The 15,054-nt window shown below is 43.5% G+C and overlaps 1 protein-coding gene across 1 annotated transcript in view; it reads left to right on the top strand.

The window, feature by feature from the left end:
- The window catches only part of PEX3 (peroxisomal biogenesis factor 3), a 515,228-nt gene that overhangs the window by 430,743 nt on the left and 69,431 nt on the right, over positions 1–15,054 (top strand). Inside the window, exon 11 of the mRNA XM_069606799.1 lies at positions 4,497–4,593. Within this exon, the coding sequence (XP_069462900.1) occupies positions 4,497–4,593 (97 nt within the window). The remainder of the gene's footprint in view (positions 1–4,496; positions 4,594–15,054) is intronic.

Here is a 15,054-nt window from a genome sequence, read left to right as displayed (position 1 = left end):
ACCTTTTCGTTGTCGCTGCTGCCGGCTTCAGCCCTGTGTGGTGCAGACCCCCTTCAGACGTCCTCCTTTGTGACGAAGCTCCAGGAATCGTGGGTCTGCAGGAAACCAACAGGAACAACTGCCAGGGCACCAGCTGCATCGTTGGAATAAGGTACTGTGTTCTACTCGAGGAAACTGGGTGAATCCCTTTTTCTTCATCTTCAAGGCTTGTCCTTGTCTTCCCTCCTTCTTATAACTTTTGCTTCCGAACATTGACAATATCCAAGTACTTTTTGGCTACACTGAATCGTGAACTGTCTAACGGCGTGATCTTCGGCACAGGTCTCCGGCATCACCTAACACTGGCTCCCTTTGACTTTTGAACTCCTGTTTCTGAGTGTTTCTCGATACTGTCTGCCTAACCAAAATATTGCCTGTGATTTTTGCCTCCAACTCCCTCTGGGTATCTCAGGTGCTAAGTGTGTTTTTGCTCCGGTAACATTTCATGTCACGGATACGTGTTTATTTAGTAGACCGAACTGTCAAAAAGTGATTGCAACCGTATCCGCGGTATCGTGTTTTGTTCATAACACCGGTTCAATCCAATACAGGATACTTACCTTGAGACTTACTGTACAAAGCAAATTGGTTAGTTGTAGTATATTTAACGTGTGGTTTTGTTTAAAGTTTAATAGAGGTGTTGTGTTTATAACTGATGGTTTAAAAATAAATGTACTTATATTTTTTATCTGAAACCTTGAGTCAGTGTTTGCTTGAGTCAAAGTAATTGTGGTCCCTTTGAGTAATCTCTGCTACTGCTCATATACTCTTGAGATAAGCCTGGCTGCTATGCTATTGCTACCACTATAACTTAGTAGTACGGGCTTGTACCAAAGGTAAAACTTGTATTGCCACCTGTAGTCTTAATCGGGTGTAATGGTCCCTAAGGGCACTGCACAGGATTCTGCCTAACAGTCCTATTCAATGTTTCAGCCATAAATGGGCATAGGGTTTTTCAATCTCCTTACAGTCCTGTTATTTGTTGGTCAGGCCTGGTCTACTCTTTTCACAATACCAACTTTTGCTATCAGGCAGTTTCGGAAGTTTAATCTGGGTCCTGTTCAATCTTAGTACTATGCGTTGTTGGGTGTAAACAGATTACACATTTACCCCAGCCTCTCCAATGTGTCTCAAAATGCTCAGCCAACCTTCCCAGGGGATTATATTTTCGAATTATTTCCCCAAATCCAGTCTTGGCTCGAAGTTTTTTCTTTCAGGATACTTTTATTAGTTGATAGAGATTTTGGTTTGCATGTTTCAAATAATGTCTTTACTGGCCAATTGATAATAGTTCCAACAAGAGTTCTAGTACATAGGGTTGCAGTGTCTCTTAGCTGTAAATCACTGACCCTTTGGCTACTTGTAAGATTATAACTCAGTTTGATTTTATGGAATTGGATCACCTTGTGGTGGTACCGGAGATGGTCAATCTTTGTAGGCCTACTGCGCGCCACTGTCAAAAGCCAAGCATTGTCTTCTAGAGTTCATATGGGCTTTCTCAGAGTAGGTGATTAGGGCATTAAGTAACATGTTGGTACAGCTTCTGACAAATTTAAGAAGTTGTGTGCGCACTTATCATTAGGATTATATGGATTTTAATATGGTTTTCTACTCAACCTATGTAGTTTCTGTAAGAGTGAGTGTTCCTAGTCTTTGTGTCACTCAGCTTTCTAGTGTTATAGGGCTAGTGTGGGTTCTTCACTTGTTGGGCTACCAAAGCAATACCAATGCTGCGACGTTATGTAGTCTTGATGACATTCTTTTAAACTTGGAAATCCAAGCCCATTCTGTTCTATGCTCAACTTCATCTTGTTGCAGTGAGATCAGTTTTTTCTATCAGCCCACACAAAGGTCCTTTGCTTTTTCCAGATTGATTGTAAACTGATGATTTTAGTTATATGCACATTGTCCCAAGGGGTATGGCAGGCACAGAAGAATTATGTTGATCTGATCCCACACATTTGGGTTGTGCTTTAACGCTCTCAATATCTGTGTCTAATTTCTTTGTTATTTGGTCCGCTTTGTTCAGCAGAATGTTCAAATTCATTTTTGGCATCAGTGTCCCCAGATACTTAAAATCCATCTCAATGTGAAAATTATATAATCCTGTTTGTTTACCATTAGTGAGATTGCCATCATGTTGGATTTTGTTCAATTTGTTTTGTTCCCTGAGAAGATGCTAAAATGGCACATTTTTTTCAAGTAGGCGCGTAAATCATTATTCCAACCTATGTCATCAGCGAATAGAACTTTGCTCTCGGCTTCATCTATTCCAATCCCTAGAATTGTCACTATTTTATAACCTGGGCCAGAGCTTCGAGTTCCATTGCAAGCAGGATTGGAGACTGAGGACATCCCTGTTCAGGGTCCTTTTCTCAGAGGGATCTTTTGGCATAGTAGGCTCATCTGTGTTTGCTGTCGTACATGCTCCCTCATATAGTTTACTCAATGACTTGCAGAATACTTCCCCCACATTAAATTGTTCAAATAGATAGCTCCAGTGAACGATGGCAAAAGCTTTTTCGGCGTCTGAACGAACTAGAAGATGGAATTCCAAATTGTTTCTGGATGGTGTGTAACATCCAAGAGTTGCTATATTTATTGCCATTGAGACATGATTTGGGTGCATAATTTTACTAACTTTCACTACCTGTTGGCCTATATTCTTGTAAGCAGTATACTAGCCAGGCATAAAAAGTTACTCGCTCCCTCAGTTCGCTGTTCCCAACTTAAAAATAAGCACCTAATTTCGAACCCGCCAAGAGACAATTATCACTAGCTAATGGCTAGTGTTGTGTGCAGTTTTGAGGCCCTTTGTGGGTGTCTTGGCATCCAAGTCATTGGCTCGATGGGTCTTAAATTCCCACATTCCTGTGCATCTCTCCTCCGTGTGTTCCTTCATGCTGCCTGGGAAGATACCCTTTTCTATTGATTTGTTTAGATTCTGGTCAGGTTGGGGTGAAAGAGCATTATTTTAGTTCTTGTACAAGTCCACTCCATGGCCATCCGGTCACAATCTTTAAGCTCAGATGTGTTTATCTTGCTGTCTAGGTATTCTTTATCTGTTTCCTGAGCCTTTGCTGAGTCTGTTTTCTTCAGGAAAAATGTGATGCCCTCCAAAGTGTCTGATTCTCCATTGAAAAGTTATTTGTAGTATTCCTTAAAGACAGTGTTGATTTCAGCATTAGTCCCATATAGCACATTGTTTGCATCTTTATCGGCATCAATCTGCCTTTGGGAGGATTGTTTTTTTAGCTTTTGGGCGGGCTAGTGTGGGATAGAATTCTGCCCCATCTGTCTCTCTAGCCGATATTTTTGCTTTGTCCTGAATATTGCATAAACAGGGTTTTTTGTTAGTAGATTTTTATTTTGTCGTTTTTACTTTATTTCTTTTTGCAATAGGAGTGAGTGCCTTTCCGCATCTCTTTTAAGAGTTATCAGCGTATTTTATTCCATTTCGTGCCGTTTCTTCCTTGTTGCGGATTCCTTAGTGAATAGGCCCCAACAAAAATCCTTACGAGCTACCCGAGTGTACCAAGTTGCATCACAGAGCCTCTGTTGGTGTCTAGTTAGTTTGACCATCTTGCAGAACAAATGGCTTGAGTCACCAACTTAACATTTATGGTCTTTGAAGCCCAGTTCTAAGAACTTTCATTGAGCTGTGCCCACAGTAAATATTAGCATTGCCACTTTATATCGCGTTCATGATGTGCCCACAACACTCGCATTCTTGGTGTAAACCCCTTTTATGATGCAGGCCCCAGCTCCAAACACACATTTCACTTAGATATGTTCTCTGTCACAAAGGTACTCACACAAACATGAACATACAATACCTACACGCATGCTCCAGACTCACACGTACACACGCTTTTTTAAAACTTACTTTCACGTACATAGTGACAGCTCCATAGAAGGAACACGTGGTGGAGGCCACTGCAGAGAGTTCAGTTGTGGTTGCTTAGCATCCCATTGGCCTTTATTATGCCCCATTCCTTGCATTTATCTTTACTAAAAAAAGTTCGCAATGCTCAGCCAATCCCCAGCCCAGCACACCTCGCATTGAGTAGGTGCCCAAAGGGGGACAACCGGCCCCCACCCAGCTTTGCCACTTTAAAGGAGTTATCTTACATGAGCTGTGAGGTTATTGGAGTTACAGCATTTTCTCCTCGACAGTTCAGAACGCTATTGGCTTGCATAAGGGAGAACATGACTGCCAATAAAAAGAGTACACCCTGAAAGAGGCTGGCATTGCCTTGCTGCAAGTTCACATCCTTTGATATCACTTCCTGTCGTGTTGATCAGTCCTTTTGCAAATCACCCTTCCCCCTACTTATTTCTACAAGGCGTGTGCAGTGGTTTTGGATTTTTATTTTCATTGTATGCCCTCCCTTACAAATCTGAAACCTGGTTTGTTTGTTTTTCACGTTTTTTTTATTTGTTTTTGTCATATACAGCCTTTGCAGTGTTGGTCTTCCTCTAGCAAAAATAATACCTATCGTAAATGGACAGATTCACACAGTATGCAGTGAAACGCCCAGCCACTTTGTTCAGGTAAGAAATCTGCTTTCCCTCCAAACTAAGTGGTGTTTTGGATCATTGTAGAAGCTTGTCAAACTCCTAACCTAATTTAATTGCTCTGCTGCTTTCACTAATCATTATCATTAGATGTCTCTTTTCTTTGGTTATCGTAGGAAAGATTGATAGTGGTTGGTATTGGGCTATTCAATAGGATACTGTACCAAATATTCAGTGTCTCCATTTGTGTGTCTAGAAAAACGCAAAACTGTATTAATTAAGAATGCGTTTTGGTATTTAGTAATATACTAATAATGCTTCTGATTTTGTGCAAACCTTCTTGGAATGTGTTCTTATTTTTAGTATTGTCTTTATTTCATTCGGCTTCCCTTTGTTACTGTGAGGTACTCTTGGTTTGAATTGTAAAATATAAAACCTTGAATAAAATGACAGAATAAAATGGTTAAACTTCTATCACTCTATTGTCCTCCCCCCTCCTTCTCAAACTGTTTAAATGCGTGCACCGCCACGCAGGCTTGGAAGCAGTCCTAAAAGATATCCTGCCACCTTACGGCTTTTAAAATGAGCTCCGCCCACCACACCCCCATTGCAGCCCAACCATACCAATAGAAATAGAGTGTCAAACTCTCTCTCCATTCCTTTTCATCGATTTGATACCTCAGGACGTTTTTTAGAAGTTTTTTATCTTCTCTTTTACTGTTATTCAAGGTGCCTTTTCACTAATGGTAATACTCTTTTTGCCTAATTGAGCTTAAAAAAACATCATTTGGGTTTACTGCTGTATAGGACTGGAAGGTTGTACAGGCATTTTACCGCGATGGACCCTCAAAGAATACATGATGTGCTTTGGAATGATCCATCCCAATAAGTTCTTGTGCTTTTGACACAGAGATGTCCGAGTACAAGATATTTACTCATGTCTGTGAAGGGACCAGTACCGAAAACTACTGTCACATACATGATAGACTAAAGGGTTGAGAAGTTTTGGTGTAGGGTGTAGGAATGGCTCCATTACCGGCCCTGCTCTTGTGCCTTTGCCTAATCCATTAATTGTGAGCCATTCCAGAGACAAGTTAGTAGCTCTGGAAAGAAAAGTATCCAGTTCTCAGAAATGAATTCCACTGGTATTCCACAACCTATTAGAAAACCAGACACAATCACAAAGGTGTTGCAGAGTGTAGCCCCAGCTCCGAAAAATAGTTTAGCAAGTCACATATTGGAGTTGTTCAGATGGCTTCGGGTACCCAATCTTGTGAAACAGTAGGTTCTTTCTTGACAGATTCTGAACATTCTGAAGTAGAGTTCACCTCTTCCCTGAGTCTTTGTACCAAACGATTGGTACTGGTTGTTCCTAAGACTTACTCTGGTCTCAGAAAGAGCACATCTTCTGTACTAGCGGCTACTCCTACCTTTAACAAATGTTAAAATCCCTTCTACCGCTGTCAGTATCAGTCTTTTCAGCCCCAGTTCATCTGTTAAACATCAGAAAACTAGAAAAAGCAAATGAAATTAGGAGTGAAGTGCAATTAACATTTCTCTTCCATTACGGAGCATCTCTTGGTTCAGTTGGGCTAGTATGAAAACATAACTAGGGTGGCAAGGTAAGTGGCACTACTAATTTGCTTAAAACTCTGACAATTCAAGGACCACCTACCCTACGGAATGAACCAAAATTATCTCCCAGCCTCACTCCTTGCGCCAGTTATCCATCCAACACGCTGCCTAGTTCTACCTCATTCATCTTTTTCTCCTACCCCCTCTCTGCATCACTTTTTATCTCCCTCACCCCATGCCCCACCCCCCCATTTGCCATCCAATCCACACCATAGCCCACACACTTTATCCTTTTGCCTGGCACATCTTTTTTATGCAGAAACACTTATCATTTTGCCCTGTTACCTTTTCATAAAACACCCTTCCTAATCCACAATTCTGACGTTTTTTTCCCTACTTCTCTTTTCAGCCTGTCTCTTCTTGCACTACAAGTGCACCTAACCCATTTTCATTGCTTCCCCTGTCCATCTTGTTTGCCCTTTTCTTTTCATAGTTAAAGATGGATTCTCATTTCATTCATGTGGTCCAGCATTTTCTCTTACCCTTCCCATGATGTAAGCCTGGCTGCTCCTTTCTAAACCGCCATCCTTGCCTTTCTCTCCCTCTCCATGTACGATTGCTCTTGCATTCCTGGGCTCAAATAACACTCCCGCCAGTGTGCTCTGTACTCTTATCTCCTCTCACCCCCAAACACTACCATCATGGCAGGGGACATAACCACCATTCTCCATACAATCACAAAGCTTGCCTTTCATTTTCTATAACCTCACACTGAGGTAAGATATCATCCATATTCTTTTCTCTTTCATTTCCTTCTGTAGGAGTGTGTGCAGTGTGTGGAAATATGGGTATGGCTGGACAGCGATAATGCACACAACAAAGAAAGGTCCTATTCACAATTTGTATGCAAAAATTCATGCTAATGTCTTCATTATCACAATAGTTAATGTATGGAGTGAAATAATCTGTAGACAAAACATCTAGACAGTATAAATAATAAACAGTTTGCAATCAACAATTATCATGTAATAAAAAACCGTGCATATGTTACAAAGATCATCAACCTCGTATGGCCCTAAAAGTGCAAGTTTGTATCCCTAGACAATGGTGACCACTGGTCAAGCATTCCACCACATCAACTCATACCACATACAACCTATTCATACTTCTACATCACTCACCCAAACCATAATTTGTAACGTTTTTTCATAACATAAACCAAGACGGGATTAATTAATAGACCCCAATGCCCATATCCTTTTTCCACAAACTGCATACATGTACAAGCCTGTGATATATTGTGATTTTATCAATTAGGACAGTATCCTATTCTTCCAAAGAAAAAGCTTTTTAAACATAGTAGATAAACGGCCATCTCGTGTTTCGGCTGACTGGTCACTGACTCAAAACGACCAAGCCTTCTTCAGGGCAGATGATTTTGCCACCAAGGTAATTTGTCACTGGAGCTGAAAAACAACCCACGCTAGATTACATTCTTGAAAAAGAACCCCCCTACTAGGTAGAAGATGCTCTGCTTCTAATTGGAACATGATATTATTACCTTATTTCCATTTCATATATACAAGGCATGCCAATTCCCATCATATGCCCAACCTTGTATTGCCGGTCCACGCCGCCTGTGAAAGCCCAGAGGCGAAAGTTTAAATTTAACTATATTATATTGAGATCCCATCAAGTAACAACTATCTTTAAAATGACAACAATCCTCCCAGTGTGTGCCAACTACCCCCTCTGCAATGCCAAAGTGCCACAACAATGCCATTACCTTCGAGGCTTCACCATCTAAGAAGCTAAATCGAGGGGTAATCTTGGAGAGTGTCACCTAAGGCCTGTTGCTTGATGACTGTATCACTTCTGTTTGATCGAGGTGTTCAGGTGTGTATCTGCCCACAAAAACAACAATAAAGGGGGCACCGTGAGCTGATAATCTATTGCAATGTTGCCAACAAGGTATCACAAATTCGAGTTGGACCCACAGGCCAAAATAGTTTCTGCCTGGACTTGCAAGCTTACCGTTATTGGTCCTCTCTCAAAATCCAACTTTCTTTATGCAAGTTCTGCTTTCAAAGCCACTTGTGTTCAACAATTACCACACGCACAAGCATGACTTTGTCAAATGCTCCTTTATCTTTAGACTACTGAGCGAGCAGGTTATGCCCCCCTCCCTTATGTCTACAAATGCCTCTTCATCAGTTCAAGATGCCCAACTTAATACTGAGTAATATGTGGCTCAGGTGAAGATAATTCGGATTTAGCCCTAGTTCCAGCCACGTAGATTCCAGATTTTAGTCCAGCAGCACTGTTTCTGAGGTCAGTCCAATACCTCATCTGGATGGTACCGTTTAGCCTTCTGCTCCTTTATCCCAATAAGAGGCCAAATGCGTATATGGATACTGATAGGATTTCATCTCTACATCCTACCATGCGTCATATGGTCCTAAGGACATAACTTTTGGATATGTTTAAAGGAGGGGGGGAAAGTACAGTCCCAAAGCACAGTCCCAAAGATGCACTCATGTAGCTGAGGAATAACCTCTAAAACGTTTGTTGCAAGTTCAAAAAAGGTTTATAAGCCAAACAATTCCTCATCTCAAATATATTTTATAATTATTTTGAATGTGTTAAACTAGACTCCTAATGGTTTTGTGTCAACCATTTCTGTTATAAACAGTGATTCTAAAGATATACCTCCATGTAATATTTGCACAATATTTGTCAGTGAAACCTTTCCCCTTCATAAGGTTATCTACAAACAAAACAACAAACCTCATTAATGATCTATGTCTGAAGCCAGTCACAAAAGTGACCTTGCAGATTCCAGACCAAAAAGGCTGCCTCCGAAAGGTCAGTTGTTTGTTACTGGCTTCCTCCGATCCCTTTCAGTAGATTCCTTCCCAATACCCTCCCTCTGGCCACACACCCAAACTCCCTGACCCAATCCCCATTTTCCTGCTGCGTGCTCTGGCTCCCATCCATTACTGGTCTGCTGGCCCTGAATCCGGAAGCCCGTCTTGCAGCACATTGTGCATCTTTGTGCTGTCTTTTGTGCTTTGGTCAATAATAATGTAAAATGTACAGAGTCTCTAATAATTTCCTTAATAAATTGGCATACCCAGAATAGATGAAAAATAATTATCTTCAAAACAAATATTTTTGGGCAAGTGCAACCTCCACTATTAGAACAATACATTCATGATTAGCCTCTGTAATATTGTTTTGGTCAAGGAAAATCAAATGCTTTCCATACTCTCGATGCAGTGTATTGGTATATAAACTGAGCACATCCAATGTAACTAAAATTGAAGTAGACAGTTTGTTGCCACATTCTTTTGATTTCAATAAAACAAATCAAATATCTGTTTTACATAGCTGTCGACATAACGTGCTAGGTTTAGAGACACTGCGTCTGTCTTAAATTGTAACATTCCGGAGGATGTCTTAAGACCCTCATGGATTTAAGCCATGGAATTAAACAAGGTTGTTAAAGGCTATTCAACAAATGGTGTATAGTAATTTCAGAAAGCCAACTTTATAAGACCTTTATTAATCCGTGCTTGTATTGCCTTGATAGGATTACTTTTTTATCTTTCATACACCTATGCATCATTCAGACATCTATAAACCTCTTGTTGATAATTGGGGACAATCCATAACCACTAAACCTGTGGGTAACAAACTAAGGTGAAAGTCAAATTTCAATGCATCTAAAGCTTTTTCTCATTCTGACTGGTATCTTAAAATGAGATATAGTGTGTAGAAAATCAAGTTGCAATACATGAGAAGGAATTCAAAAACAAAATGTTTCCAGTTATTTATTCTGTACGCCTGGCTGAAAAAGTGATAAGCTCTCCATACTCATTACCCGGAGTCGTTTCATCATATTGAGTAGAAATAAAGGTCTGTTTAAGTTTACGGGAAAATAAATGCAAATTATTTTGCATATCAAAACTTTGATTCAAGTTCCTAGCAACACATTATAACCATTTGTTTAGAGCTCTTTTCACTTGCACTGAGTGCCCTAATACAAATATTTATGACAAGCCTTTGTTCTGAGTTTTTGTTGGTTCTTTTCCCACACCCCAGTTTGGGAGGATTAGGCGGCGGAGACTTTCCCAAAATAAGTTACACATTTTCCTAATCTGGTTGAGGTAAGCAGCAACCCAACCCGTGTTTTGAAGTTCTTGTGCTTTGCCTGCGTTACCCAGAAAATAAATAGCCTTGGGCATGGACCCCTGCATGTGAAGCAGCGTTTGCTAATTTGGCAAAAAGCGTATTCTGATGCACACATTTCTGAATCCATAAATCACAAATGCAAGGTCCCCAAGGTAAGAACCTTTGTAGCCTCTGGCCATCTATTAGCCCACTATGTTATTGTCCCAGGGGCTTTTGGGTAAAATAAGGAAAGGTGGCTGCTGCTCATCCAACTTTAGTCTTATCGAAAGTGACTAGGACATCACAAAATAGGAAATATTAACGAAAAATGACCTTCTTTCCTTTTGACAGCTTAGCTCTGCTGCCCTCATGTCATCTGAAAACGTCCAAAATGGAGACAATGTTTGATGGTTTGCAGAATTTCTCCCCTCTACCCCTTCCGCAAACAGTATAGAATGTTAGCCTTCTAACTTGGGATGAGATGGATACTGCTTTGCAGCAACTTCAAATTAACAATGATCTAATACACAACCCTTACAGTGGTGAGTACCACTGTAGATATGAGAAAAATGTCAACAAAAGAAAATGGATCACTGCAAAGAAATAAGAGAGCCCTAGTCCGACCAAACGGCTACAAAGGGAATTCCCTAAAGTAGCCGCTTGCAGCAAAACACTTACAGCAATGTTTTGAAAAGACAATTAGAGATACATAATGAATAACCACAAGACAAAAGTTATGTCAAATCTAAAGTGCACTGTTCTCTCTAAATTTGCAGACCATGCTATTGGCTTTTCAACAAACCATAGGATGAAGAAATGTTCAAATTACTTCTTTGAAAATGTCAATTTGAATAGTTGTGGAAAAAGACAGACTTAGGTTTTTGGCTTGATTCAGCAGTTAATTCTAGGGCAAAGTCTTCTTTGCGACCTGGGCATTTCATGGGCTATATCACTGAATCTGATACTTGGAGGTCATCAGCTTGTTCTTACCCTTGGCACCACTGCATTGAGTCCCTTTTGGTTGAACAGGACCCAATGCCCTTGCATGTCTACAGCACCAACTGGCCTGCTCCAAGGTACAGCAGGTCCCCTCGTTGGCCATTTTTATCAAGAGTGAGTTTTCAATGGATTCCATTCTCCCTCTGATTTCTCATCAAATACATATCCATTCAAGCGTCTCTGCTCGGAAACATTTGATGTAGTGCGACCTGACTATACCGTCGATCCCTCTTGAATCGATATGCTTCTCGTCTGTTCCGGACGTGACGTCGACCGCCACATATATACGGTCGTACCTCAGTATTGGGAAGAGAATTTTTCAATATGCTGAAATTTGATTTCAACTATGATTTTCGAACGCTTGTTGACGGTATGTCTGCTCCTAAGGCATCTGGGTTCAAGCACTGTCAAGACTGCATTGCCATGATGTTGATCACCGACCCGCACAGCATCTGTGTGTGGTATCTGAATATGCACCCCAAGTCGCTAACGCTCTGGTGACCAGCGTCAATCTCTGGCTCGCTCGACTTCCGAGTCGTCTGGGCAAGGCACAGAGGGTTGTACGCCCTAAAAAGAGCACATGACTGTAAGAAGACTTACAAGAGGTTGCATTCAAGAGCCACTCATCGTCGTCGCATAAAAAGAGGCACCACCAACGCAGGCATGACTCAAACTCATTGGAGATGCTGGATAAGACATACCCGAGTCCAGGCGCATCAAGGGCAGAGTGGGAGGCCTTCAAGGAGCAGATACTCTAAATGTTCAAGACAGCTGCTGCTGGTAAGACCCAGGTCTCGACACAGAAGGCTCCCACAGCTCCATTTTGTGCCCGGTACTTCTGGCACCAAAGAACCCATACCAGATCCAACGCCCTTGTGCTCGACCATGACCATCGAAAAGTCTGCCATGGCACCGAAGGGCCTGACGCATCGGCGCCATTCAGCCTGGTTGGAGCATTGACATTGGCACCAACGATTGGCCACTCTTTTATCCTCAAGCCCCGGTTGATGTTTTCCGACACAATGGGGTCAATTTTCGACAAAGAGGACCAGGTACTCTTTGGCTTTGGGGCTAAGGGCCAATGGGGGATTACTACTTCACTGACAAAGCTGATTTGGTTGTTTCTAGTGGTCTGGACACGTCTCCCGACCTGGAAGGGGTGGTGGATGCATTTTGTCTGAGCGCCTCTGCAAGCCCCTATCAATGTGTAAGCTGACGGACATTCTGGACAAGGGCCCTCCAACAGAAAGGGAGTTACCCTTTAATGCAGACTTAGCCACTCCCAATACCACCTTGTGGTTGAAGAAGCCTTGTTTAACTCCAGCTGTTGACTCAGAGCTCACTAAGAAATACAAACAAATGAAGGGGGACCCACCACGCCTGTCCATACACCCTACGCCTGAGGGTCTAGCGGTTCAAACTGCTACCGTGAGCTCCAGGCCACCTACATCCATTTTGAAACATCCAACAGACAGGGAGTCAAAAAAGTTGAGTGCCCTGGCAAAGAACATTTTTGCTTTGGGCGGTATGGCTCTCAAGACAGTGAACTCATCCTGTGCGTTTGCAAAAATTTGCATGGTTTTTGGAGACGGGTTGAGCAGGCAGCAGAACGCATTCCTGCCGTAGAAATGAGGGATGGGTTTCTGCGCCTGGTGGATGACGGTAAAGAGGTGGCTTGCCATGTACTGCGGTCGGGCCTGGACATTGCAATCTGTGTAGGCAAGTCGATGGGATTGGCCACTGTGCTGAGAAAGGTCCACCTATCTGCACAACTCAGGGTTTTTGCCAACTGTCCAGGCAAAGTGTCTGGACATAACAGTCAATGGTGAGCACTTGTTTGGCCCTAGGGCCAATGAGTCCCCAAAAAGGTTCAAGGACCCTAAGCTAGCTGCTAAGTCTAGCTGTGCCGCAACCCTGTAAGCAATCTTTCAGCTTTTCCCCAAGGGGAAGAGGCTATAGGTTGCATGTCCCGTTGAGAAAGAGGGCACAGCTCCTGCTGGCCAGGCAAGGCCAGAGGTGTTTCTCGCATTCTGGGTTTTGGCAGGAGGTCCTCTACGGGTCGGCCGAGTGTAGCAGCTGTATCAGGGGTGGCAGCGCCCGCCAAGCTGATTTTAGTTCTCCTCACAAACCTCTGTTTTTGGAGGGAGAATTTGCAAGCACTTACCCCAGTGGTAGGAGATAACCTCTGATGCTAGGGCATTGCAGCTCGTCAAATGGAGGTAGTATCTGCCATACTCCTACGTCCTGTCCCCTTTCCACCCTCCTGTATCGGCGTACATCATGAGGGACTGGAACAGAACCCTTTTTCACCAGAAAAAAACAGTTTCCCTTGCTGGGTTAGGCCACAAGCCTTGCAATTCCACATGCTATTTCCCTAATAGTAAATTTGTTCTACTTTTCAGAAATTGGGAACACTCCACTGGTGGCCTAACCTGTCCTGGTGCATATCGGCCACAACCCGCTTCAGCAGGTGTCTGTCGTGCAACAGTTCCTACCCCACTACAGATCTGCATGCGCTCTGCCTCCGGTGCCTTAGCGAAGACCACGGATGGGACGTCTGCTCTGCGTGAGACGCTCTCACACCCGGTCCCTCAAAAAAAAGGGCTTTCACGGAGGAGAGAGTTGTTCTCCAGTGGAGAGTATCAAGGAATATGTGAGGAGAAAGACCAAAGAGGAGAGCATACTCTTCTCTAAAGCACCCCACTGATGCGACTCTTTCCAGGGGAAGCCTGGGGGCACAGGGGTCAGTTGGACCCTCGTACTTGCATAAGGGGTACAGAGGTCTCGTGCAGCTATCAGCCTAATGGCTGAGGGGGTGGTCTACAGGCCCTACCGATTCGACCACCGAGGAGCCCACGGTCACCCCAAAGGGCCTAGCTCTAGAACCGGACACTCGTCCGAGGGGGCGCCTTCACGCACTACCAGCCTCATGGCCGAGGGCCAACACGCATGAGGTGCAAGGCGGCGCAGAGCCAATGCGACCACGCATGCAGGCCGAGAGCAGCCCGGCGTCAAACATGGTCCCACATGCGGAAGGCACGGACAAGATGGCAGCCATTGCAGACAAAATGGCAGTTAGGCCAGATCCTCAAAGGCAGGAAAAAAACACCCCAGCCAAGTCAGAGGCCCGCCAGCTGGGTGAGCCATAGGGCGGACTGGGTATCAATGACACTGATCTCCTGGACCACGTTGTACCCTACCTTCACCGGAGCTCAGTACAATGAGGGAATGTACTCTCTGAGGTGTGGGGGCAGACAACTGGCATACTTGCCTTCTGCAGCCACGCAGGAACACTCCCTGCCTGCCTGCAAGGACCGTTTTTTTGACAGGTTCTTGTCCCTCATGAGATCCTCTCAGATGGGAAACATCCTAAAGGGAATAATACAAGACATGCTGCCTCCCACACCATCACTTCTGCTGGTGCCTGTGCAGCCTGTTCCGCAAACACTGCCTCCACCACTGCTACTAGCTCCTGTGGCAACGCCAGCATCAACACCGGTGCCAACTACCTCAGCGCTGACAGACTTCCCCCTACGGATCCGGGGCTGCCAGCTAACGCAGGGGATCAGCAGGACACGCCTTCCTCCGCCAGGGCATTCTATGACAGGATAGCTGGCCTTTCTGAATACCTGGGCAATCCCCAGCTCCATACAGAGCAGCAGTAATCGGGAGTATTTGCGGAAGTGCTCTGCATCAGAGCAGAGGCCAGACCTAGCACCCCGCTGCAGAAAGATGTCGAAGCACTGGTGA

This window comes from Ambystoma mexicanum, chromosome 4p (genome assembly GCF_040938575.1).
Source record: "Ambystoma mexicanum isolate Mex_15411 chromosome 4p, UKY_AmexF1_1, whole genome shotgun sequence".
NCBI lineage: Eukaryota > Metazoa > Chordata > Amphibia > Caudata > Ambystomatidae > Ambystoma > Ambystoma mexicanum.
Note: the sequence above shows the minus strand (reverse complement) of the source record. Positions and strands in the feature narration are given on the sequence as shown.